This window comes from Canis lupus, chromosome 3 (genome assembly GCF_048164855.1).
Source record: "Canis lupus baileyi chromosome 3, mCanLup2.hap1, whole genome shotgun sequence".
Taxonomy (NCBI): domain Eukaryota; kingdom Metazoa; phylum Chordata; class Mammalia; order Carnivora; family Canidae; genus Canis; species Canis lupus.
Window position 1 is genome coordinate 8,541,108 of NC_132840.1, and position 27,263 is coordinate 8,568,370.

The window sequence follows — 27,263 nt, forward strand, 5'->3', positions numbered from 1 at the left end:
GTCAGGTGGAAAAGATGAGCAAAACAAACTGACATATGACAAGTGCCATAATAGCAATGTGATGTGTTATGGGAATATAAATGAGGAAGGCTATGTGCTGTCAAAATTGGTCTTTTTGTGAAAGGGGAGACAAAGAACAATTAACTTGCTGTTTTCTGGAGGTATCTTCATTACAATCTGCAGATATTCATTTTTTTAAAAGATTTTATTTATTCATTAGAGAGACAGAGAGAGAGCAGCAGAGACATAGGCAGAGGGAGAAGCAGGCTCCATGCAGGGAACCTGATGTGGGACTTGATCCTGGGACTCCGGAATCATGCCCTGGGCCAAAGACAGGTGCTCAACCACTGAGCCATCCAGGCTTCCCAGAATCTGCAGATATTCATTAAAGAATTAGCATTAAAGTTGCATAGTAATCCCACTTATAGATCATTTTTGTTCAATGCCTACTATTTTCCAGGCTCTCCAAACAGTTTACTTTTATTTTATTACTTAATCTTACTTAATCCCCTCAGTAAAATTGACGTTAGGGTTAATATTAGAATATTATGGATTAGAAATTGAAATTGAGGGCATCCTGGGTGGCTCAGCGGTTTAGCGCCGACTTTGGCCCAGGGCGTGATCCTGGAGTCCTGGGATCAAGTCCCACATCAGGCTCCCTGTATGGAGCCTGCTTCTCCCTCTGCCTGTGTCTCTGCCTCTCTCTCTCTCTCTGTGTCTCTCATGAATAAATAAATAAAATCTTAAAAAAAAAAAGAAATTGAAATTGAGAAGTGAAATTATTTGTCCAAATCACAAAGTTTGTAATTGGCAGAACTTAAATTCAAATGTGATCAGTTCAAACTCAAATCTTAGATTCTGTCCACTAAACTATACTCTCTCCTAAGTGTATTGTATTAATTGTACACACAAACGTGCACACTAATATTCAGTATTTATAGTGCTCAAGCCCTGGCCTAGGTACCTCTCATACATTATCTCACTTAATACCTACAATGTCCTTTTAGGACATCATATTTTATGTTTAAAAGTGAGCAAACTGAGGCCCAGAGGTTAATTATGTGCTTTAACCTCACAAAAGGCAAATGTAATCTCAAGATTTGAACTGAGAGTATTTGACTTCAAAGTTTGTTGCTCTGCTTTTCTACTTTAATGATTTTATAAAAATGTTCCAAAGGGGATCAGTTGTAGGTTAATGCAATTGCATGATAAGGTGTGAACTATGGATCTAAGACAATTCCATACTGATACTCCCATTTTTTTCAACATTTATTGAATGTGACTTTACCCCCATTGTTGTCTTGTTTCTGCTATTGGATCTATTTCTGAAAATACTTTTCTAATCTGTTTTTTTTTTTTTAAGATTTTATTTATTTATTCACGATAGACAGAGAGAGAGAGAGAGAGAGAGAGGCAGACACAGGCAGAGGGAGAAACAGGCTCCACGCAGGGAGCCGGCTTGGGACTCGATCCTGGGTCTCCAGGATCCTGCCCTGGGCCAAAGGCAGTTGCCAAACCACTGCACCCCCTAGGGATCCCCTCTAATCTGTTTTTATTAACTGACAGCATGTGATTAGAAGTTAACTTTAGAGACTCCTGATGGCTCAGTGGTTGAGCATCTGCCTTTAGCTCAGGGTATGATCTGGAGTTTATATATATATATATATATATATATATATATAACTTTTTAAGTATAAAACAGAACTTGCTTCTGGCACTTAGGAACTCCGAATACCCTTAGTTTTAAACTGTATGAGTCATCTTGTATTTTTTAAAAATATGGTAGAGTTCATTTTCTCCCAAAAAAAATCCCCTCGTCTCCACTTTAATATTTCAGCAGGAGACTAAGGAGCAATATAAGTTATTGCTAACTAGCCTGTTTCTTCTTATGCAAATTGCCTTTCTCATTGCCTCTGTTTCAGTGGAAATGAAATGAAATAAAGTCCTATGTTTCTATTTTTTCTAATCCTGTAGGTGGTCAAGACTTTTCTACTGTTGACAGCAGTCCTATCTGCTTTGTATGTTTTGAAGCAAGCAAAAGGGTCTGAAACAGATTGGAATGTTGTTTCACAAAAAGTAATACTTTTTTTTTTTTTTTTTAATCAGGGGAGGGAGAAGAACTAAAAGTAGAAATGACTTAAATCAAGAGATATTACATAGAAAGTAAACATAAATCTCAGTACCAAAAGGCAAAGAAGAATATGTAATTGAAAGTAATTTTTCAGATACAGTGTCTCCCAGGTTGGAATTAGTTATATAAAGGATTTTAAACATACATACTTACTGTATGGCACTTTCCACGAGGAAGTTTGCTGGTAGCTATCTTCCTTACAAAAACATTTAAAAATGCGAACCTAAGATATGTAAAACTTTTTTTTTTTTATAAAAAGTTGAAAAGCTTGCATATTCTTTTCCAATTTGAGGAAACATTCCAAAGAAAACCACTTTTTAAATTCACTTAAAAATATTTACTTTATAAATGACCCACAACTAGTTTTATCATAAGATTAGTAGTTAAAGAAGACTACCGAGGAGAAATTATACAGTAAACAGTCCAAAGACCCAAATTAATTCAACCTATTTTTTTGTTCTATGTTTATATATATAAAAGTGTGAAAGCTAATACTTTTGTATAAACGTAATAGATATCCATGTTTGAATTTGATTGAGGCCTAAAAAATATATCTTCTTCTGCCAGCTTGCATAAATTTATTATAAAAGGCCATAATTTTAAAACCCTGAAATTTTAACTGCTGGACACAAATTTCAGAGTTACCTTATTTCTGGCTTATTTGGACTCATTCCATTGTAGCTCAGAGGTTCCAAGAGAAACTTGAGTTCTCCTTGTCATTCCAATAGTAATTTGAAATCCTTGAAAAAGATAGATCTACTTTTATTGAGTTGAAAAGGCCTTGGACTGAAATGGAGAAGGAAGGATGGATAATGAAATGAATTGAAAATCTCAGAACCAATAGAAACTACAGTTATTTTTTTCAACCAGAAAATATCAAAGTCACATCTTATAAGCACATGTACTGCTGCTGATGACATGCTTGGGTTCTTGGGAAATTTCTCCTCATGACTGGCAAGAACAAATGAGCTAACTTTACAGGTTTTTTTTTTTTTTAAGATTTTTAAAATTTTTATTTATTCATGAGAAACACAGAGAGAGAGAGAGAGAGAGAGAGAGAGAGAGAGAGGCAGATACACAGGCAGAGGGAGAAGCAGGCTCCATGCAGGGAGCCGGATGTGGGACTCAACCCCAGGACTCCAGGACCACGCCCTGGGCCAAAGGCAGGTGCCATACTGCTGAGCCACCCAGGGATCCCTAACTTTACAGGGTTATATGATAAGGCAATAATGGGAAAATAAATATGACTTTGGAAATGATGGTACAGCAAATCTGAAGACTTATAACTCAAATTTGTATTAGATCTGAAGTTCAGATGATCATCAGGTAATTCCTCACTGATACAACCTCACAAATCACCTCCCCCATGTCTTCAGACAAAGAAAATCTAAAGAGACATGGATTTCCTGCTTTTAAAGAGAAGAAAATATTAACATCCTGCATTTGTTGAAGCAGGAGATCAAGATACAGTAGGCATATATACATACCATTTTTCACCTATTAAAATAGCAAAGACTGGGGCTGTTGGGTGGCTTAGTCAGTTGAGCGTCTGCATTCACCTCTGGTCATGATCCTGGAGTCCTGGAATCCAGCCCTGCATTGGGCTCCCTGCTCAGCTGGGAGCCTGCTTCTCCCTCTTCCTCTGCTCCTCCTCCCTACTCACATGCTCACTTTCTCTTTTATGAATAAATAAAATCTTAAAAATTTAGAATAGCCAAGATTATTTTCAGTAAAATTACTGCACTTTTACCAGTGTACTGATATAGATATGCTCAGACACTCCTGGTGGGAGTGTAAAATGGTACAAGGCTTTTGGAGAGCAATTTGCAGTATGAACCTTAAATACTCCTTTGACCCAGTAATTTCTCTCCTGAAAAATATGTTCACCATATAGCATTATGTAAAACAAGTGCCCAGTAATTAGGGAATGCCAAATAAATTATGGTAAATACACAGTGGAATGATCTACAGCTATTTATATATTATTTTCTTATAATAGCTATTTTTATTTATTTTTTTTAAGACTTTATTTATTCATAGAAAGAGAGAGAGAGAGAGAGGTGCAGACACAGGCAGAGAGAGAAGCAGGCACTATGCAGAGAGCCTGACATGGGACTCGATCCAGGGTCTCCAGGATCAGGCCCTGGGCTGCAGGAGATGCTAAACCGCTGCGCCACCGGGGCTGCCCTATAGCTATTTTTAAATGATGTTTATGAAGAGTTCGTATGAAATGGGAAAATATATTACTGTATTAAGGAATAAAAAGTCTGGAAGGAAATGTGGTAGAAATAGAAATTTTTATATTTATCTTCATTTTCTTTTCAATATTTTCCAGTTTGATTACCTGAGGGGAATGAGGCCAGCAGAAGGTAAAAGGGTGGTTTTAGAGAAGAGAATGGGGAATTACTGTTTAATGGGGACAGAGTTTCAGTTTGGGAAGATGAAAAAATTTTGGAGATGGATGGTGGTGGTGGTTGTACAACAGTGTAAAATGTACTTGATGCCACTGAACTGTACATGTTAAAAAACCAACTTTATGTTGGTAAACTTTATGTTATGTTTATTTTACTACATTTATTTTATTTTATTTTGTTTACATTTTTTTTTAAGGCCAATCCAACAATAAGGGTGATCCAGAACCGCGTCGGCAGTGGGAATTGAGACTAGATTAGAGAAAAATTTCAGAGTCGGAATGAGACAGTTTGGGACTTGATAGATGTAACGGTTAGGGAGAAGAGGAGCCTGCAAAAGTTAGAGAAGGGATTCCCAGAGCTTGATGGGGCATCAGAATGACCTGGGAAACCTTAACTGAAACAGATTTTTATTTATTTATTTTTTATTGAGTATAGTTGACATACAATGTTAACATTAGTTTAAGGTGTACAACAGTAATTTGACAAGTTTATACATTATACTATGGTCACCACAAGTGTAGCTATCATATGGCATCATACAGTGGTTTTACCATCTCACTGACTGTATATATTCTGTGCTGTAACTTTTATTCCCATGACTTACTCATTATATAACTAGAAGCCTGCTTCTGCCACTCCCCTTCACCCATTTTGGGTATCACTCCATTCCGTTACCCTCTGGCAACCATCAGTCTCTTCCCAGTATTTATAGATCTGATTCTGCTTTTTGTTTATTTATTCATTTGTTTTGTTGTTTTAGATTCTACATATAGGTAAAATCATATGGTATTTGTCTTTCTCTGTCTGACTTATTTCACTTAGCATAATACCCTCTAAGTCCATCTAGGTTGTTCCAAATAGCAAGATCTCATCCCCCTTTTTTTTTGTGGCTGAATAATGTTCCATTGTGCACATATACCACGTTTTCTTTATCAATTCATTTATCAATTGACATTTGGGTTGCTTCCGTTGGCTATTGTAAGTAATGTTGCACTAAACATGGAACTGCATATATCTTTTCAAATTAGTGTTTTTAGTGTTTTAGTTTTCTTTGGGTAAATGCTCAGTAGTGGAATTATTGAATCATATGGTATTTCTATTTTTAATTTTTTGAGGAACTTCCATATTATTTTCTACAGTAGCTGTACTAATTTACATTACCTCCAGTGGTGCATGAGGGTTCCTTTATCTCCAAGTCCTCACCAACACTTGTTATCTCTTGTCTTTTTGATTCTAGCCATCCTGATGGTGTAAGGTATTATCTCATTGTGGTTTTGATTTGCATTTTCCTGATGACTAGTAATGTTGAGCATCTTTTCATATGTCTGTTGGCCATATCAATTGAAAATATCTTCTCCCACTCAGTAGGTTGCCCTTTCATTTTGTTGATTGTTTCCTTTGTTGTGCAAACCCTTTTTATTTTGGTGTAATCCCAATAGTTTATTTTTGCTTTTGTTTCCCTTGCCTTAGGAGACATAGCTAGAAAAATGGTGCGACTGCTTATGTTCTCTTCTAGGAGTTTTATAGTTTCAGGTCTCACACTTAGGTCTTTAATCCAAAATAAAATACATTTATGAAAAACAAAACAAAATAAAATACAGATTATTAGACTTTACAATAAACTTTCTATACTACTGGTTTGGATACCATTTGGCTAGAAGGATGCTGATGCTAAAGCTAACAATGAAAACACAGGAGAGGATTAAGGATAATGAAGATTAGTTCATGGTTGGATAGGTGATTTTGAAGGGTTGGGACAGCACCTAAGTGAAAAGAATTTGAGACCAACAACAGATACTGGTTCTGGAGATCTATGTTAAATTTAGGAATCTAGTGTAAGTTGTTAGGGATAAGAGGATAAAGTGAGAAGAAAGTACTAAAATTGGAGTCTTGGGGAGCAGCTACATTGCAGGTCTAGGAGGAAAAACAAGACTAGAAAATTCAGGGACAGAAAGGAGGAATAAAAAACAGTTGATGGAGTACATTGTTAGATGTTGGAATGGGCAAGAATAAGGACTGAGTAATTTGGACTGGGTGAGTAAGAAAACATTAGTGACTCCTTAGAATGCGGCTTTATTCAGAAGTTAAGGAGCAAAAGGAGAAAATAGAAACAGCAAGCATAAACTTTTTTTTTCCCCCAAAAAAAATGTGGTAAAGAGAGGAAGGAACCAAGTTGGGTTCTTGAAAAGCATGGCTTTTTCAGTTTGGGTAAACTTGGTACTGTTTTCAGCCAGTATTTCTTTTTTTTTTTTTAAGATTTTTTATTTATTTATTCATATAGAGACAGACAGAGAGAGAGAGAGAGAGGCAGAGACACAGGCAGAGGGAGAAGCAAGCTCCATGCAGAGAGCCTGACATGGGACTCAATCCTGGGTCTCCAGGATCACACCCTGGGCTGCAGGCGGGGCTAAACCGCTGCGCCAGAGGGGCTGCCCTCAGCCAGTATTTCTATGCAGTACTTATGTCTTGGGGAGTCTCCTTGTCTCTTTTGCTGCTCATTCTCTTCTTCCTAGCCCTTGAATAGTGCAATGTCCTTTTCCTCATTTATATTCACTCCCTTGGTGATCATACTGGAAGTCTCCATTTGCCCCCTCTAGGTGCACTCCTCCTTTTGTACCTGCTTTCTTTCTCGGAGGCTGACCTGCACAAACTACATCAACAAGCTTCTTTACCCTTTGGCTTTTGTTGAGTTTGGCTAATGTAGAATCCCAATAGGACACTGGAGGGAAAGTAGGAGGAAAGTGAAATTGGAGCATTTATCCCCTGGCTCCCAAACTGGCTGAATTGACGGAAGGTCACTGCTCCACTTGAGTCAGCCCCCTATAAGACTGCCCTGGGTCTGGTAACCACTTCCTCTCCTGGTCCCTTCAGGCCTAGGTGTGTAAACAGGATAGATATCACACTCTGTTTTCCCTGACATCTTGCCCACACCTTTATAAATTGTCTCTTTATTAATCCTGTGCCATTCATTTGCTCCTGGGACCTTGACTGATACAGTGATCTTTTCTAGTCTCGTGGCTTTAAATGTCAGCCACATGCCAATTGCTCCCAAATTTACAGCTCCAGTTTCAACCTGTTTCCAGACTGCAGATTCACGTATCTGGCTGCCAGCTCAATTTGGTTGTTTAATATAGGTCTCAAATGACTGATCTTTCTTTCTTTCTTCCTTTTTTTTTTTTTTTTTTAAAGATTTTATTTATTTATTCATGAGAGAGACACAGAGAGGCACAGAGACACAGGCAGAGGGAGAAGCAGGCTCCATGCAGGGAGCCTGATGTAGGATTCGATCCTGGGACTCTGGGATCATGCCCTGAGCTGAAAGCAGATGCTTAACCGCTGAGTCTTCCTAAACTTGTTGATGTCAGTTGCTGAGGGCCAAAATCTCAAAATCATCCTCAATTTCTCCCTTTTTTCATCCCCCCGCCCTGCCCCGCCCCCATCCTATCTGTCAGAATATCTGAGTAGGTCTGTCTCTAGTAGAGAATCTCACCACTTCTCACCACACCACCTTTGCTCCTGCCACCCTGGTCTCACCACCATAATCTTTGGCTTCTGATAATTGGTCTTCCTACTTTTACCTTTGCTCTCTTTCACTCTATTTTTGGTATAGTAGTGAGAATGATTAAAATACAAGTTAGATCATGTTGCTCCTCTGCTTAAAACTTCTCTGTCTTACCACTTCAAGATAAAAGCCAAAAGTCCTTACCTTGACCTAAAAGTCCCTACCTACATGATCTGCCCCCGACCCCCATTGTCTCTGTGACCCCATTTTCTACTCTTTCCTTTTTGATTACCCTGTGCTAGGCACATTGGCTTTCCTGACTGCTTTAATACTCTTCTCCTTGTCTGGAATGCTACTCCCAGATGTCCTTATGACTGACTCCCCCACCTCCTAATATAAGTCTTTGTTCAAAAGTCTTAATGAGGCTTACCCTAACTTCCTTATATAAAATTGCAAATTGACCTCCCCCTTGTGGCACTCCTGATCTGCCTTCTTTTACTGTTTTTTTTCATAACACTTAACATTGTATAACCTATTATATAATTTACTTACTTTTTCTTATCTTTTAATTATCATGCAGTAACATTGCCACCCCCTGCCCCCGCTCTGATGGTGTACAGTTCTATGTGTTTTAACACATGTATAAATTATTGTGACCATCACCACAATCCTTATACAGGACAGTTCCATGCTCCGAAGAATTAATCACATCTTCCCTATTCCCAACCCTGGCAACCACTGATCTGCTCTTAATCATATATTTTTGTCTTTTCAATAATGGGATCATGTGAGTATGTAACCTTTCACCACTGGCTTCTTTTACTCAGTATGATGCCTTTGAGATTCCTCGAAGTTGCTAAGTGTTATCAGTAGTTGATTACTTTTATCACCAAGTAGTATTCTATTCTGTGGCTGTACTGCAATTTATTTAGTCACCCATTGAAGGAAATTTGGGTTGTTTCCACTTACAAATAAAGCTGCTAAGAACATTTGCGTACAAGCTTTTTTTTTTTTTAAAGACTTTATTTATTTATTTGACAGAAAGAGAGTGGTAGCAGAGGGAGAGGGAGAAGCAGACTCCCCACTGAGCAGGGATCTCCCTACGCAGGGCTCCATCCCAGGACTGGGGACCATGACCTAAGCCGCAGGCAGTAGCTTAACTGACTTAGCCACCCAGGCACTGGTTCATGGACTTATTATTCTAAGTTCCTAAAGCAGTTCCTGGCACATACCAGGAACTCCGTAGATTAGTGAATTGCAGTATCATTTTTAATGGAAAAATATAGGGGTGCCTGGGTGGCAGAGTTGATTGGGTGCCCTATTTGGTTTCCACTGGGGTTGTAATCTCCAGCTGGAGCCCAGCCTCAGGTTCCACGCTCCACGAGGAGTTTGCTTAAGACTCTTCCTCTGCTTCTCCCCCCTGCACATACTCTCTTTCTCTCAAATAAATAATTAAATCTTAAAAATAAGATAAAATGGAAAGGTATAGTAAAACCATAATCACTCTGAATACATTCAGGGTGTACATTGCCAATCCCTAGACTGAGCAGTCTACTCAAACCCCAAATGACAGGATACTTGAGCTGAAAGACACCTGCAAGTTGAGAATGTAAAAGACTTTTTACTGAAAGTAAAGTATTCCTTTTTAATGTTTCTGGTGGCCATCTATCAAATTCCTGATTTGGAGGAGGAGCTTAGGATGAGGTTGTGGAGAAACTTTAGGAGAATACTTTAACAGTGATGTCACCATAACTCATTTGTGAGTGAAAAGACAGCCAGCTCTTCCACCCTCAGGATAACCCAGAGACAAATTTGTTTGCAAAACCTGGGGAAGATAATGGCACATTGTCAGATCCACTAGTTTCTTTCTTTTCTTTTTTTTTTTTAAAGATTTATTTATTTATTTATTTATTCAGAGAGAGCGAAAGAGAGGCAGAGACACAGGCAGAGAGAGAAGCAGGCTCCATGCAGGGAGCCCGACGCGGGACTCGATCCCGGGTCTCCATGATCACACCCCAGGCTGCAGGCGGCGCTAAACCGCTGCGCCACCGGGGCTGCCCTGATCCGTTAGTTTCACTTAAACTCACAGTAAAGGTCACCAGATTAGGTAAGAAAAATATAAGTGTTAGAGATAAAGAGGAAAACTGCGATGCCTGGGTGGCTCAGCAGTTGAGGGTTGAGTGTCTGCCTTTGGCTCAGGGTGTGATCCTGGGTTGGGGGATCGAGTCCCGCATCAGGTTCCCTGCAAGGAGCCTGCTTCTTCCTCTGCCTAGGTCTCTGCCTCTCTCTCTGTGTGTCTCTCATTAATAAATAAGTGAAATCTTTTTAAAAGGGGGAGGAGAGATAAAGAGGAAAATACTTATTATATGAAAGGTTGATGTTTGGAAGGGAAGGGGATTGATTTATTGGAATACTTGTGTTGACAACTATAAGTTGTGTCTGCACTATGAAGTATCTTTTCATAGCCACATAGGATGACATTCAGGTCAAAATCAGATGCTGCCTAATGCCCCAAACCAGGATCACAGAGTACCTCATTAAAATACATGGACCCCCTGTAAATCTGTTCATTAGAGTTGGAATTCAGTAAGAATCAATTGGATATTGGATCCCATCCAGTGCATTATAGTTTTTGAAGGCTCAATAAGATTTCATTTTAAGGTGTTCCATGTTTAAAGTTTGAGCAAAGTTTCAGAATAAATTTTGTTTCTTAAGAGTTTTTTTGTGGGAGGATCCCTGGGTGGCTCAGCGGTTTGGTGTCTGCCGTTGGCCCAGGGCACGATCCTGGAGTGCCGGGATCGAGTCCCGCCTCGGGCTCCTGGCATGGAGCCTGCTTCTCCCTCCTCCTGTGTCTCTGCCTCTCTCTCTCTCTCTGCCTGTGTCTATCATAAATAAATAAATAAATAAATAAATAAATAAATAAATAAATAAATAATCTTTTTTAAAAAAGGGTTTTTTTTTGGTATAAGTTATATGGACTCATAAGAATTTCAAATATACAAAACTATATAAAGAAAAGAAGACAGGGATCCCTGGGTGGCGCAGCGGTTTGGCGCCTGCCTTTGGCCCGGGGCGCGATCCTGGAGACCTGGGATCGAATCCCACATCGGGCTCCCAGCATGGAGCCTGCTTCTCCCTCTGCCTGTGTCTCTGCCTCTCTCTCTCTCTCTCTGTGTGACTATCATAAATAAATAAATAAAATCTTTAAAAAAAAAAAAAAGAAGACAATCCTACACCTATACATAAGCACTATTGACTATTGATATTTTGATGAAAACCCTTCCAGACCTCCTTCCAGGTGTGTGTATAGTATATGTATATGTTTTCATCACTCTGATGAAAGGGTTATAGTGATGCTCTTAGGGTGAGGGGAAGCCTCTTTCATTTTCAGTAAGAGTGATCATGATCAGTACATAGGGGAAAGGAAATTGACTTCAGCATCTAAAACATTGCAAACATCAGCGTTTAAACATTTTGAGGATGATTTACACAACTATCAGGAAAAATTAAGTAATTATGAAGTATATTATGAGTACTAAGTCAACCTGAATGCCATATAGGGGTATAGAGTCTTTACCTTTCCTGCCAGGGATCCAGGTGAGAGTACTATGGTAACCGGAGAGGTCTAATTATAGGACTTAAACAGAACACTGTTAACTTTCCACCTCTCCCATATCTCAGGTAAATTAGAAACAGATGTATATTCAGTTCTTCAGCTATTATGGATGGCTAGTTAGATTGGGATATGAGCCAGTTGTCATCAACTTGAGTGAAACCACTGCTCTTTCATGAGGCCATGAAATAGGCTGTGTACATATGTCTGTTTTATTTAAATATATGTGCAGTTATCAGTTTAGTGATGCTACTATGTGACTGAATGAACTTCTAAGTAGACCATGAGGGGTCCTTTTTTGCCACTATAATATGCAAGAGTAATCTTTTAGAATGCCTTTAATTTCCTCTGGTTGGTAGCCCAATAGTTGGTATACTGCCTTAAATGTTCAAAAAGCAAGTCTCTGCCATTGGCTGTGACTAGAAACTTAGGAATTTCTGCTAAAGTTCTTGTGATCTAATCCTCTCTTGAAAGCACAAAACTAAAGCATGTAATTGAAATGCCTGAGTCAGCCGCTCAAGGGATATATAGGCTGCACCCTTGCTTATTTTTCTAGGATGAAAAAAATCTCCTTGGTGACTTGAGGCAGCTAGCTTTTACCTTTTTTTTTTTTAAGATTTTATTTATTTATTCATGAAAGACACAGAGAGAGAGAGGCAGAGACATAAACAGAGGAGAAGCAGGCTTTCTGCAAGGAGCCCAACGTGGAACTTGATCCAAGACCCTGGGATCATGCCCTAAGCCAAAGGCAGATGCTCAACCACCGAGCCACCCAGGCATCCCTAGCTTTTCCCTTCTCAACCTAGAAATGCATGTATCACAACTGTGCATAGGAAGCAAACACACATACACAAACACAAACTATATCTAAAAGTTGGCATTAGCATTATTATATTTTCTAGGATTATGCTTAATTTCAACAGATCTTGTTTTATAACTTATAAGGAAATAATTTCACCTTTCTACTGATTGCTGTTAAAAATTTTTAACGTTTGGGACACCTGGGTGGCTCAGTGGTTGAGCATCAGCCTTTGGCTCAGGTTGTGATCCTGGAGTTCTGGGATCGAGTCTTGCATCAGGCTCCCTGCAGGCAGCCAGCTTCTCCCTCTGCCTGTTTCTGCCTCTCTCTGTGTGTCTCATGAAAAACTAAATTAAAAAAAAAAAAATTAAAAAAAAATTCTAACTATTTAATTTAGGGAAGGAAAAAAAAAAGGCACATGGGACTCCTGACTGGGTCATTCGGAAGAGCATGTGACTCTTGATTTCAGGGTCATGAGTTCGAGCCCCACATCGGGTATAGAGATTACTTAAGTAATTAAATAAAAAGAAAAGAAAGGCATGTACTATTTATTGAATTTTTAAAAAATTTATATTTATTTATGATAGTCACACATACAGAGAGAGAGTCAGAGACATAGGCAGAGGGAAAAGCAGGCTCCATGCACCGGGAGCCCGACGTGGGATTTGATCCCGGGTCTCCAGGATCACGCCCTGGGCCAAAGGCAGGCGCCAAACCGCTGCGCCACCCAGGGATCCCTTGAATTTTTAGTATATGCCTGAAGCTTTTACTTGTTTAGTGTTACTAAACACTAGTAGGTTATAAAGATGAAAACCTCTTAACAGTCAAGTAACTGAGTAGAAAATACAATTGGTATTTGAACCAAATCTTTCTGAGTCCAAAGGACTATATGTCACCACATCATGCTGTAGAATGAGCTACAGAATGCTGGGCTTATATTATCAATATTAAGGGATCCCTGGGTGGCGCAGCGGTTTGGCACCTGCCTTTGGCCCAGGGCGCGATCCTGGAGACCCGGGATCGAATCCCACGTCGGGCTCCCTGGTGCATGGAGCCTGCTTCTCCCTCTACCTGTGTCTCTGCCTCTCTCTCTCTCTCTCTGTGACTATCATAAATAAATAAAAAAATTTAAAAAAAAATCTTAAAAAAAAAATATTATCAATATTAAGTAAAAACAAGATGCAAAACAGTAAGCACTATATACTACCATTATGTGAAGTGTATGTCTATATATATATGCATATATATGTACATGTGTATGTTTATTTTTACATATGTTTAGCATATCTAGGATATATCTGAAAGACCATATAATGGTTGTCTCCAGGGATGAGTTTTGGGCTGCTAGAAATCTAGATGTTTTATTATAAAATCTTTTATAAAAAAAAAGTAAATAAAAATATTTTTTTTGGTAAGATTTTATTTATTTATTCATGAGAGACACAGAGAGAGACAGAGACATAGGCAGAGGCAGAAACAGGCTCCCTGCGAGGAGTGTGATGTGGGACTCGATCCCAGGACCCTGGGATCATGCCCTGAGCAAAGGTAGAGGCTCAACCACTGAGCCACCCAGGCATCCTGTAAATAAAAATCTTAAGATCTTTTCTATTTTTTGAATTTTGTCTTATATGCATGTATTAGTTATTCAAAAAAGAAACAGTATTTTAAAGACTTAACTGTGTTTTTAGAAACATCTGATAATTTTTTAGATTTAGAAATCTATTTGTTAGTAAAGTTTCATTGGCTTGTAAAGCTTTTTTTAAAGAAAGTTTTATTTATTTAAGAGAGAGAGAGAGCACATGCATAGGGGGAGGGACAGAAACAAAGGGAGAGAATCTCCAGCAAACAACCCCCTGAATGTGGAGCCTGATGTGGGGCTCCATCCCATGACCCTGAGATTTATTACCTGAGCTGAAATCAAGAGTCATCCATTTAACTGATTGAGCCAGCCAGGCACCCCGGCTTGTAAAGCTTCCAGTGCTGTGGAATGTTAATACTGACTATTATGATATTGATAAACCTTGACAATGATCATATCTTTCTAGTTTTTAATTCCCATGATACTACTGTAATGACCTACCCCATTAGAATTTGAGAGGGGAGTAGAATACTGATCTAATATAACATGATAGCAGGGTTAATGATGACTATGTCTGCATTCAACCATTTACATTTTTAATGACATTTAAAATTTTAATAATCCTCAGTTTGTCTGGTTTTTGAAACGAGAACACCATGCCTCAAATGACAGCAGTTGCTAGTCATGACCAGGGTCAAAGAAGTATTTAATGAGTCTTAAAATTGAACTTAAAGAAGTTTGCCATCTAGTAAAAGCTATGTTTTAATTTGGGGCTACCATTAATCAAAATACCTTACCTTGAATACACTTTATTTTTGTATTCGTTTTCAAATCTATAATGATGTGTTAATATAGCTGTCTCCCTTAATAGATTGGCCATTCTTTGAGGGTGGGATCCATGCTTAATTTGTTTTTAGTGGATAGACTAATTACTGGCAGTTGATAGGTAGCTAAAAATACTGATTGAGTTGAATTGAATTGAACTGAACTAGAAATATTTAGCTTAGTCAGGGAAAGAGAGAAATAATCAGTTTTTAGATAATTAAGTTGTTCTCACGTGAGAGATGTAAGTTTTTTTCTGTATGGCTTCAGTAGACTGCAAACCAGTTTGTGGAAGTTTCAAGAATTTCTAAATGTTGAGTTGTCTAAAATTAAGTGACACTGTCTCAGGAGGTACTGAATCTGTCACCAGGAGATTTATTCATGGCTGGTCAACTATGGAAATAATCCAAGTATTTATTTATTTGTTTGTTTGTTGTTGTTTTGGCAACTTGGGAAATTTTAAAATACTTTTCTTTTTTAAAGATTTTTATTTGTTTGAGAGAGACAGAGAGAACATGAGCAGGGGGAGAGAGATTGGGACAAGCAGACCGCCCACTGAACACGGAGCCCAGTGTAGGGTTCCATGTGGGGCTCAATCCCAGGACCCTGAGATTACAACCTGAGCCAAAGGCAGACACTTAACTAACTGAGCCACCCAGGCGTCTCCATTTGTTTCTTTAACTCATTTTCAAACATATATTGAGCACACACTGTACTATGTGTTGGATACTAAGACTGAATCCATCATAAGTCCTGCCCTCAAAGAACTCAGACCCAGCAGGTGGATGGAAGTATTAGCAAAGGATACAACCCAGGGTGCTGAGAGGTTGTGACAGAGGTGTGTTGGTAATACCCTGGGGAGAGTTGACAGGAAAGGTTGCTGAAGAGGTAACTCTGAAGTAGAGTTGACCAGGCAGAGAAAGAGGAATCCTAAGCAGAAGGAAAAATACATGCAAAAGCTCAGAAGTTAAACTTTTTAGAATATAGTAGTGGCATTTCGTTTGGATTATATAGCCTTTAAGATATTCTCCAATCCTAAAATGCTGTGTGCTGGCTCTTTAACTTAGTGTCTTTTTTTACTGACCAACAGATATTAAATGTATGTGTGTATTTCAGTTGTCATTGTTCATAGGAAGCAAAAACAGTAACCTTCTTCTTTGATTTTTGTTTGTAGTCAAGTTCATCCGAGAAGTAACACCATATATCAAGAAACCATCATTAGTATCAGATCTACCTTGGGAAGGTGCATCTCCGCAGTCACCAAGCTTTAGTGGCAGTGAGGACTCTGGTTCTCCAAAACACCAGAACAGCACCAAGGACAGGAAGGTCATCCCTCTCAAAATGTGCTTTGCTGCTAGAAACCTAAGCATGCCGGATCTGGAAAACAGGTGAGCTGTACCTAAAGGGAGAATATCGTACTCACAGCTTTACAAACTTAGGGACATGTTGCAATATTACTCATGCATATTATTAATAATATGACTGTTGACAACATTATGCAGAGGAAAACATCAGCCTAAGATGAGAGAATAATTTTGGGGGTTCCATATATATCTTTTTTTTAAAAAGATTTTATTTCTTTATTCATAAGAGAGATAGAGAAAGAGGCAGAGACATAGGCAGAAGGAGAAGCAGGCTCTCTGTGGGGAGCCCAATGCGGGACTCGATCCTGGGATCATGACCTGAGTCAAAGGCAGACGCTCAACCACTGAGCCACTGAGGTGACCCTGGAGTTCCATATTTAAATTACTTTACACATACATGTACATATACATATATGGAAAAATTTGGGACAAACACACAGGAAACTTCATGGTGGTTCCTCCAGGGAGTAAAATAAGATTAGAAGGGTAGGGCAGCCCAGGTGGCTCAGCGGTTTAGCTCCACCTTCAGCTCAGGGCGTGATCATGGAGACCCGGGATCGAGTCCCACATCTGGCTCCCTGCATGAAGCCTGCTTCTCCCTCTGCCTGTCTCTGCCTCTCTCTTTCTCTCCCTGTGTCACTCATGAATGAATGAATGAATGAATCAATCAATCAATCAATCAATCAATCAAATAGATTAGAAGGGTAGAGGGACTTCTCTTAATTTCACACTTTTCTGGAGTATTAGTACTTTTCTCACTCTGAATTTAATTCATAATTTTAAAAACCTTGTTAAATTGTAAATATCTCCTCAGATGGAAACTCCTTATATTGTGGATAATGTAGAGTCTGAGATCTGATTATAGATATGGCTGCCTCAGCTAGCAATGTGACCCTGGCAACTTGACATCTCTTGACTTGAGTGTCCTTATTTGTAAATAGAGAGAGTTGATTTTGAATAATTTCTAGTGTCCCTTGCATAGTTCTATAACCATTCAGGTTCTGTGACTTTGTCTTCAGTGATTCTGTGAGGTGATACTGGTAAACCTAGTGTTCGGTTAGAGATTAGGGGGAAAAAAGAGACAGAGAAACTTATCCAAAGACCTAGTTAAGCACCAGACTTTATATAATGTACTTTCAGTTTTATGGTCTCTTCTGATCTGAATGTATAGCCAAATACCCAATCAGGATGGGATGGATACAAGAAGACAGCAGGAAGCTCAGTGACCTTGGGCATTTTTTTGAAGATTTTTTATTTATTTGAAAGATAGAGAATGCATGAACAGGGGAAGCCGGGAGCCTGATGAGGGACCCAATCCCAGGACCCCAGGGTCATGACCCAAGCTGAAGGCAGATGCTTAATGAGCCACCCAGGTGCCCCAACATTGGGGATTTTAGACCATGGGGACATTAAAAGTCCTGCTCTGTAATATATATTGTGTGTGGCATACTGGAAAGAGTTGAGCTCTGCAATCAGATAAACCTTCTTGTGGAAATCAGACAATCATGATTAGGGTGACCTGCTGAAAGGAAGGCTCTGAGCAAATCCTTTCACCTCCATAAACCACCATATCCTCATTTGTTTTTTTTTAAAAAAAGAATAATAATACTTAACTCAGTGTGCAGATTAAATGAGACAATAATAGGAACCCTTTGCACAGAGCCAGGTTCATTGTAGGTTCTTAAGAAAGAGTGACTTGCAATTAGTTAAGCATCTCCCTTCGGCTTGGGTCATGATCCTGGGGCCTGGGTTGAGCTCCAGGTTGGGCTCCCCACTCAGCGGGGAGCCTGCTTTTCCCTCTCTCGTTGCCCCTGCCCCTTGTTTGTGCTTTCTCTCTTGCTTGCTCTCTTTCAAATAAATAAATTTTTTTAAAAAGTTTTTTTTTTAAAGATTTTTATTTTATTTATTCATGAGAGACACAGAGAGAGTGAGAGAGACAGAGATACAGGCAGAGGGAGAAGCAGGCTCCATGCAGGAAGTCTGATGCGGGACTCGATCCCAGGACTCCAGGATCACGCCCTGGGCCAAAGGCAGGTGCTAAACTGCTGAGCCACCCAGGGATCCCCCCCAAAAAAATATTTTTTAAAGCGTAGCTAGAAGAAGTCTTAACTGCCAATTATGTTTACACATTTTGAAAATTATGTTCTGATATATTTGTATTGATCTTGTTTTCTTTCTTTTACAAGTTCAAGACATTATGGAAATTGTTTCAAGTTACATATAGATTTATTCATGAAAGATTGTGTGCATGTTAAATTATATCTAAATACAACACAGCTTGGTCTTTAAAGAATTGCTTTTTTTTCATTAAGTAAGAATTTAATTTGCAAAGTAATCACTTCTAACTTTTAGATCAAAATTATTTTTTTTCTTCAAATGAAATGCATTTTTGGAGAGCTTTTGGTTAATTATGAACTTAAAAAAATTAGGAAAAAAAAATAAGGACCACAAAGAAGGAACTAGAATAGAGAAACAATGTTATAAAGAACAAACAGCAACTAAATTTGTCAACTGGTTGTCAGGCTGAGGAATTTTTTCAGGCTAAGTCTCTTCATTATAAATCATTTCTGAGAATGAGAATAGGTATCTCTTGTCGTAGTCTGTTGTGACTGCTGTAACAAAATATCATAGACTGGGTGGCTTATAAACAACAGAAATTGATTTTTCACAGTCCAAGAATAGGAAGGATAGAAGTCCAAGATGAGGTGCCAGCAGAATCCGTGTCTGGTGAGGGCCGGCTTCCTGATTCATAGATGGCTATCTTCTTGCTGTGTCCTCACATAGCGGAAGAGTCTAGAGAGCTCTCTGGGGTCTCTCTCTCTCTCTCTCTCTTTTTTTAAAGATTGATTGATTGATTGATTGATTGATTGATTTATTCACGAGAGACACAGACTGAGAGAGAGGCAGAGACACAGGTAGAGGGAGAAGCAGGCTCTTCGGAGGGAGCCCGATGTGGAACTCGATTCCGGATTCCGGGATCACGACCTGAGCCAAAGGCAGGTGCCCAACTGCTGAGCCACCCAGGCGTCCCTGGGGTCTCTTTTATAAGAGCGCTTATTTCTGCCCTCATGACCTAATCACCTCCCAAAGGCTCCATGTCCTAATATCACATTGAGGGTTAGGATTTTAACATATGGATTCAATGGGGCAGGACACAGTCTGTAGCACCTGTAGCGCTGCTGATATGGTGAGGTATTAGAGAAAAAGGCAAAGTGTTACAAAGTTTTTGCAGAACTCTGAGGTTGTGGGAGGAGGAAGGTGATGTGACTTGGCTGTATTATTGAAGATTGTGCTACTTTATCTTCTACTTAGACATCTTTTAGAGCTCAGTACCTTTGGCCTTTATTAAAGGCCAGGATCACGGGGTTGCACTCTCTGTAGGATACATACTAAATGCTAAAGACATTTGGTGCATGATCAGGTTTGAAATAGATCTTCAGAACCAATCGGAGACAGAAGTTTGGGTTACGAGATTTGTATCACATCTTGCTCTTCGATAAGAGAGGGTCAGGGACGTGTGAGTGGCTCAGCGGTTGAGCGTCTGCCTTCAGCCCAGGGCGTGATCCTGGAATCCCGGGATCAGTCGCGCATTCGGCTCCCTGCATGGAGCCTGCTTCTCCCTCTGCCTGTGTCTCTGCCTCTTTCCCTGTGTCTCTTGTGAATAAATAAATAAAATCTTTAAATAAAATCTTTAAATAAATAAATAAAATCTTTAGAAAAAAAATAAGAGAGGGTCAGTTTCCTGGACCATGGTATACTAAATGAGGAAAGGTCTTAGAAGATTCAGGCTATTGTAGATTCTCAATCTTAATGCTACAAAGTAATTTGTTTCTCATTTTACTTGAAATGCTAAGATTTATAGATAATTTGCTTTTTGTAAAATATAAATTGTAAGAGAATCAAAGTTATTTCTTTATCACTCCTCCTTGCATTCCAGTGTGCTTTCTGGAGAAAAAGAAAAGCAGTAGAATTAGTGCCTGGCAAAATTATGCAGAACTTCAGTTATGTCCATAGGAGTGGGAACATCTATATGTCTTAGGAGAAAAAAATGTTCAGAACCCATTAGCTAGTCAGATAGAAGTTAGATGATGAGCTTTGAAACTTTGGCCAAGCTATTTCTTTTCTGTAAGCCTTGGTTTCCTCCTGTACAAAATGAAAGCTTATATGCAGATTAAATAAGAGGATGATTGCAAAATTGGCATAGTAAGCTTTCACTATACTATGATTTCATGTGCCATTTGTGTCCTATGACCTTAAATAAATCCCTTAATTTCTCTGTCCTATTTTCTCTGTTTGTAAAATGGACATAATAATGTTTGCTCAACTAGAGTCTTTTAGAACTACTTCAAGGATAAATAAGATAATATCTAGAAAATCACTTGGAGCTCTTTGATCCTTAAATTTATCTCAGCTCTGTCTCAGGAAGATGTCATGACAAGTAACACAGCTGCAACATTTAAAGCCATGGAAAAAACCAATCCATTGCAGGAACAGTAAAAATAAGTTTTGTTAGGACATCTGTGAGCAAAACATTTATCAAGTTGCAGCTTTATATAACTGACCATATTTCTATTTGGAAATTTTAATCTTCAACATAGTCTCTTGTAAAACTCAGAGCAAGAAATAGGCCTAAATGTTCCCTAATGTGGAAAATACTTATTCTGTTCTTTAAGCCGTTGGTGGGCATGTGGTTTCCCAACATTCTTTACTTTTTTCCTAACGTTTTATTGTAAAAGATCTTCCACGTAAAGCAAGGTCAAAAGAATTCTATAGTCAACATTCATTTTCTCACCACCTAGAGTCAACCGTGAACATTTTACTATACCTGCTTTTTTTTTTTTTTTAAGATTTTATTTATTTATTCATGAGAGACAGAGAGAGAGAGAGGCAGAGACACAGGCAGAGGGAGAAGCAGGCTCCATGCAGGGAGCCCGATGTGGAACTCGATCCCGGGTCTCCAAGATCAGGCCCTGGGCTGAAGGCTGCACTAAACCACTGAGCCACCCGGACTGCCCCTATACCTGCCTTTTTTTTTTTTTTTTTTTAAGGTTTATTTATTTATTATGATAGGCATAGAGAGAGAGAGGCAGAGATACAGGAGGAGGGAGAAGCAGGCTCCATGCCGGGAGCCTGACGTGGGACTCGATCCCGGGACTCCAGGACCACGCCCTGGGCCAAAGGCAGGCGCCAAACCGCTGAACCACCCAGGGATCCCCTATACCTGCTTTTTTTAAAATTTATTTTAATTTTTATTTTTAAAAATATTTTATGTATTTATTCATGAGAGACCGAGAGAGAGAGGCAGAGACCCAGGCAGAGGGAAGAGCAGGCTCCATGCAGGGAGCCTGATGTGGAATTCGATCCCAGAACCCTGGAATCACTACTTGAGCCAAAGGCAGACACTCAACCACTGAGCCACCCAGGCGTCCCTACTATACCTGTTTTAGCACAAGTTGACCCATTTGTCTATCTGTCACTCCATTTTAATTTTTCTTGATACTTTTCAGAGTGAATTGCAGACATTAATATATTTCCGTTTAAATAAGCATGCATATAAATAAGTATGCATATAAATAAGTAGATTAAGCATGCATATAAATAAGTAGATTTTGGTGTTTCACTGTAGTTTTTTTTTTCTTTTGAGGAAATATTTACAGATAATAAAATGCACAAATCATACACTTTGACAAATGCATACAGTTATGTAACACAAGCCTATCAAGATGTAGAACAAAAAAAAAAAAAAAAAAAAAGATGTAGAACATTACCATCACCCTGGAAAGTTTTCTTGTGCCCCTTCTCAGTCAATTCCCTCTCTCACCTTCAAAGGCTATTACTGTTCTGACTTTCTACTACAGATTAGTTTTAACTATTCTGAAACTTCATATGAATGCAATCATAGATACTATTTTGAGGTAGAATTCTTTTACTCAGCATAAGGTTTTTGAGATTCATTTATCTTTTTTTTTTTTTTAAGATTTATTTATTCATGAGAGACACACAGAGAGAGAGAGGCAGAGAGACACAGGCAGAGGGAGAAGCAGGCTCCATGCAGGGAGCCCCACGTGGGACTTAATCCCAGGTCTCCAGGATCACACCCCGGGCTGAAGGCGCCACTAAACCGCTAGGCCACTGGGGCTGCCTGAGATTCATTTATCTTACTGCATATATCAGTAGTTATTTCTCTTTTATTGCTGAATGATACTGTGTTATATGAATATATCACAATTCAGTTATGTGTTTTTGCATTGATGGAAACTATTTTTAGTTTTTTATCTTTTTTTTTTTAAGATTTTATTTATTTATTCATAGAGACACAGAGAGAGAATGAGAGGCAAAGACACAGGCAGAGGGAGAAGCAGGCTCCATGCAGAGAGCCTGATGTGGGACTTGATCCAGGGTCTCTAGGATCACCCACGCGGGCTGCAGGCGGCACTAAACCGCTGCGCCTCCGGGGCTGCCCTATTTTTAGTTTAGAGTTAATAAAGTTACTATTAATATTTTTGTAGAACCCTTTGTAGGCATACATTTTCATTTTTCTTTGGTAAAGTCTTAGGTGTAGAATTGCTGGGTAAAATAGTTTAGTTTTCTGGGGCGCTTATGTGGCTCAGTGGGTTAAGCGTCCAACTCTTGATTTCAGTCCAGGTCATGATCTCAGGGTCATAGGATTGAGCCCCGAGTTGGGCTCCTTGCTCAGTGGGAGTCTGTTGGAGATTCTTTCTTTCCCTTTCCACTCCTCACCATCCTGCTCTCTCAAATAAATAAATAAATCCCTTAAATAAAAGTTTCGTTTTCTAAATGCCAGTCTTTTTTCCAAAGTGATTGTGCCATTTAAATGAATACTGTTATTAATAAGTTAAATACACCAGCAGCGCATGAGAGATTGCGTTGTTCCACATCCTCACCAACATTGGTGGTGTCTTTTTAATATTAACTACTCCAGTGGAAAGTAGTAGAATCTCTTTGTGAATCATCTTTCATCTTGATATAAGGGTTTCACTTTTTTTTTTTTTAAAGATTTTATTTATTTATTCATGAGAGACACAGAGAGAGAGAAGCAGAGACACAGGCAGAGGGAGAAGCAGGCTCCAGGCTGGGAACCCGATATGGGACTCGATCCCCGGTTCCCAGGATCACGACCCCGGGCTGAAGGCCACGCCAAACCGCTGAGCCACCCAGGCTGCCCAGGGTTTTACTTTCTAAACCAAAAATTTACTTGACCTGAGAGGGAAACATCTTTTTTTCTGTTTTACTACTTTGATCTAGTTTCAGTGTCTAGAGCTGAAAAAAAGTGCTGACCATCAGAATAAGTAAGGAGGAGGAGGAAGTTTGTTCTCTTCTTCCAACTTGAGTTTTCAAGACTTCACTAGGCATTCTCATAGTTCTAAGCTGTTCATTGTGGGAAGTGAAAGCTAATTAAGTAATGATGAAGTCCAGAGAAAGAACATGCGCCCATTCCTTCACAAATAGCACTGTGGGCAGTGTGGAGTTTAGCAATGACAAGGTGTTCTTAAGTGCTGCTTTCCAGAAATATAAATGTTAATTTGAGCTGGTTCACAAAGTCTTGGTCATCCTCATATTGGCTATTTCTCATTTAAAAGGTAAATTTTGGCTTTCTGAAATATTAAAACAATATGATTATTATTAAATATATAAGATATGTCGAAGACAACTAAAAGGAGAAACAGGCTAGACTTACAGAATCCTGTTTCGGTGTACCTAAACATTAATTTGATTCATCTGATCAAAATGTGCTTGTATTTCTCAGGAAATCCTCAGTGGTTTGACTAGTGGCCAAAACTCTTCACATTGTAGCTGTCTCCTCCTCTCTCCCATGGGCCCAAACAATTACTGGCAGACTGCCTTCAGATTTTTATTAGCAGAGTTTTCATTTGAATTTTTCTTTTAGAACAGCACTAGACTTTCTGAAATACTTTGCCCCCTTTATCAGTTGTGGGGCTCCTTCTCCAAAGGCAAAGTCTTCTGGATCCTAGAATCATCACTCCTATTTTAGAGTTTCTTTTCAGTGTCTTATAAATTAATATTCTATTTCACAGTCCCTTCTTAAGAAACTTAAATTTCTCTTTCATGAAAAATTGGTGCTCCTGCCTTGTGAACTAATTTACTGTCAATTTTCATCGTTTTCTAGCCTAGAGGTCCTGTTGTCTTATCCTATTTAATCAGGTTTAGTTTTATTTTATAACAGATTTATTTTCCATTCTTCTGGTTATTAATAACTAGGATCTTTGACATCAAGATTTTCAGAGTTTAGACTGTGTCAAAGGAGTCTGAGAGACTGTCCCAGAAACTGTATGAAGTGTAAAGGCATTTTCAGAAGGTGGAACGTTTTGTGCCTAGAGAAGGATGAACAGATTCCTATCTTTAGTACTAAGTAGGTCAGTAGGAGGAGTGAAAGAAATTTTTCATCATGGTTTTGCGACTGAACTTTTTAGCATGTGTTTAAAGGATGTTAAGCTGGTTATAGTGGCCAAAGCAACCCAGTGGAAATAAATAGCCCCAAACAACTAGCTTGATATGGGGACTGAATTCAGGATATCACTGGCTCTTTTCAGTTTAGTGGGATAAGGGTGGATATGAATCTTTTGCTGGGTTGAGGGTGGAGCAGTCACTGAGTGCTGGGTGTGGGGAATGCTGGAACAGACTTGCAGCCAGCTTCTCTATTTTAGCTATGTGCTTTACTCCCACTCCCAGAGTTAACTCATGCTCTAATTCCCCATCCTATTCAGGATTCTGCAACATGGATTGACTGGGATTTCACTCCTCACTTTTCTTAGGTCTGCTAAGTCATTTAACTCCTCTGTCTGCTTGCCAGCTTCCATAATTTTGTTGTAGTTCCCCCTCCCCCGGCTGATCCTCTTCCCCCAAATAAATAAATAAATAAAATCTGAAAAAAATAAAAAACATAAAAATGGGCAACAGATCTGTACACCTTAGCAAAGAAGAAATACAGATGGCAAATAATAATATGAAAGATGCTCAACATCACATGTCATTAGGGAATTACAAATTAAAACAATGAGATACCACTACACTTATTAGAATGGCCAAAATCCAGAACACCAACAGCACCAAATGCTGGAGAGGAATGCAGAACGATAGGAACTCCTATTCATTGTTGGTGGGAATGAAGAATGGTACAGCAACTTTGGAAAACAGTTTGGCAGTTTCTTACAAAGCTAAACATAGTCTTAACATATGACCTACTACTTGTGCTCGTTATTTACCCAAAGAAGTTGAAAACTTAATGTTCACACAAAGACCTGCACACCAGTGTTTATAGAAGCTTCATTCAGAATTGCCTAAACTTGAAAGCAGGCAAGAAGTCTTTCAATAGGTGAATGGATAAAAAAAATTGTGTGGTACATCCAGACAATAAAATATTAATCAGCAATAAAAAGAAATGGGCTCTCAAGGACGAAAGACATGGAGAAACCTTAAATGCATATTTCTAAGTGAAAGCAGCCAGTCTGAAAAAGTGACATACTGTATGATTCCATGGAGACAGTAAAATGATTAGTGGTTACCAGAAGTCAGGGCCAGGGCCTGAATGATGGAGGACCAATAGGTAGAGCACAAGGATTTTTAGAGCAGTGAAATTATTACTCTGTAGAATACAGTAATGGTAGATCTATGGCATACTTTTGTCAAAACTTGGAATATACAATACAAAGAGTGAACTGGGATTTTAGTTAATAATATTGTATCATTATTGGCTGGCTCATCAGTTGTAACAAATGGACCACACTAATGCAAGATGTGAATAATAGGGTATATTGTGGAGAGGCAGGGAGGGGTGGTGTTTCAGAGTTCTCTGTACTTCTTACTCAGTGTTTTACATAAACCTAATACTGCTGAAAGAAAAAGTCCATTACATTTTACAAAAATCGCTTTTGGGGTGCCTGAGTGGCTCAGTCAGTTAAGCATCTGCCTTCGGCTCAGGTCATAGTCTCAGAGTTCTGGACCGAGTCCCATATTGGGCTCCCTGCTCATCAAGGAGTCTCCTTCTCCCTCTGTCCCTCCTCTTGCTTGTGCTCTCTTTCTCTGTCTCTCTGTCTCTCTCTCTCTGTCTCTCTCTCTCTCTCGCTGTCTCCCTCCCTTGCTCTCTCAAATAAATAAATAAAATATATTTTTTTAAAAAGCCCCTTTAAGTGTTTATAGTGGGATTTTATTTTATTTTATTAAAGATTTTATTTATGTATTCATGGGAGACACAGAAAGAGAGAGAAGCAGAGACACAGGCAGAGGGAGAAGCAGGCTCTATGCAGGGAGCCCGACATGGGACTTGATCCTGGGCCTCCAGGATCACACCCTGGGCTGAAGGCGGTGCCAAAGCACTAAGCCACCGGGGCTGCCCTATAGTGGGATTTTAGGAAGGAGTTGACTAAATGTGTGTGCTCAGTTGCTATGTTTTATAGGGAGCTCTAGAAATACTGGAAATGCTTTTTCTTCCTAAGATTAGTATAAGTAAGGCGCCTGGGTGGCTCAGTCAGTAGAGCATCTGCCTTTGCCTCAGGTCATGATCCCTGCGTCCTGTGATTGAGCCTCTAGTTGGGCTCTGCTCTCTCTCTCTCCCCCTCTCAAATAAATAAATAAAATCTTTAAAAAAATAGTATAAGCAATAGAGAAAATATACAACAACTTGCTTTGAGTTTGCAGTCACACATTATCTAATAATCCAGCATTGAATTTTATAGATAACTTGTCATTGAGTAACTTTATTTTTTTTTTTAAGATTTTATTTATTTATTCATGAGAGACACAGAAAGAGAGGCAAAGAACCAGGCAGAGGGAGGAGAAGCAGGCTCCATGCAAGGAGCCTGATGTGGGACTCAATCCTGGGAATCCAGGATCACTCCCTGAGTCAAAGGCAGATGCCCAATCACTGAGCCACCCAGGCATCCCCATTAAGTAACTTTAAAATAAGTTTGACTACTTTAATAATAATTTGAGCAGTTTTTCTGGATATTACAATTATTAACTCATCAAAAGAATTAGAAATGATTCTGCCTTTTAGTGCA

General features: G+C 39.1%; 1 protein-coding gene across 2 annotated transcripts in view; it reads left to right on the plus strand.

Annotated features, from left to right (window-relative positions):
* The window catches only part of SNTB2 (syntrophin beta 2), a 115,910-nt gene that overhangs the window by 39,741 nt on the left and 48,906 nt on the right, over positions 1-27,263 (plus strand). For both annotated transcript variants that reach the window (XM_072816713.1, XM_072816704.1), the window contains exon 2: positions 16,035-16,248. In XM_072816713.1, coding sequence (XP_072672814.1) covers positions 16,035-16,248 — 214 coding nt within the window. The remainder of the gene's footprint in view (positions 1-16,034; positions 16,249-27,263) is intronic.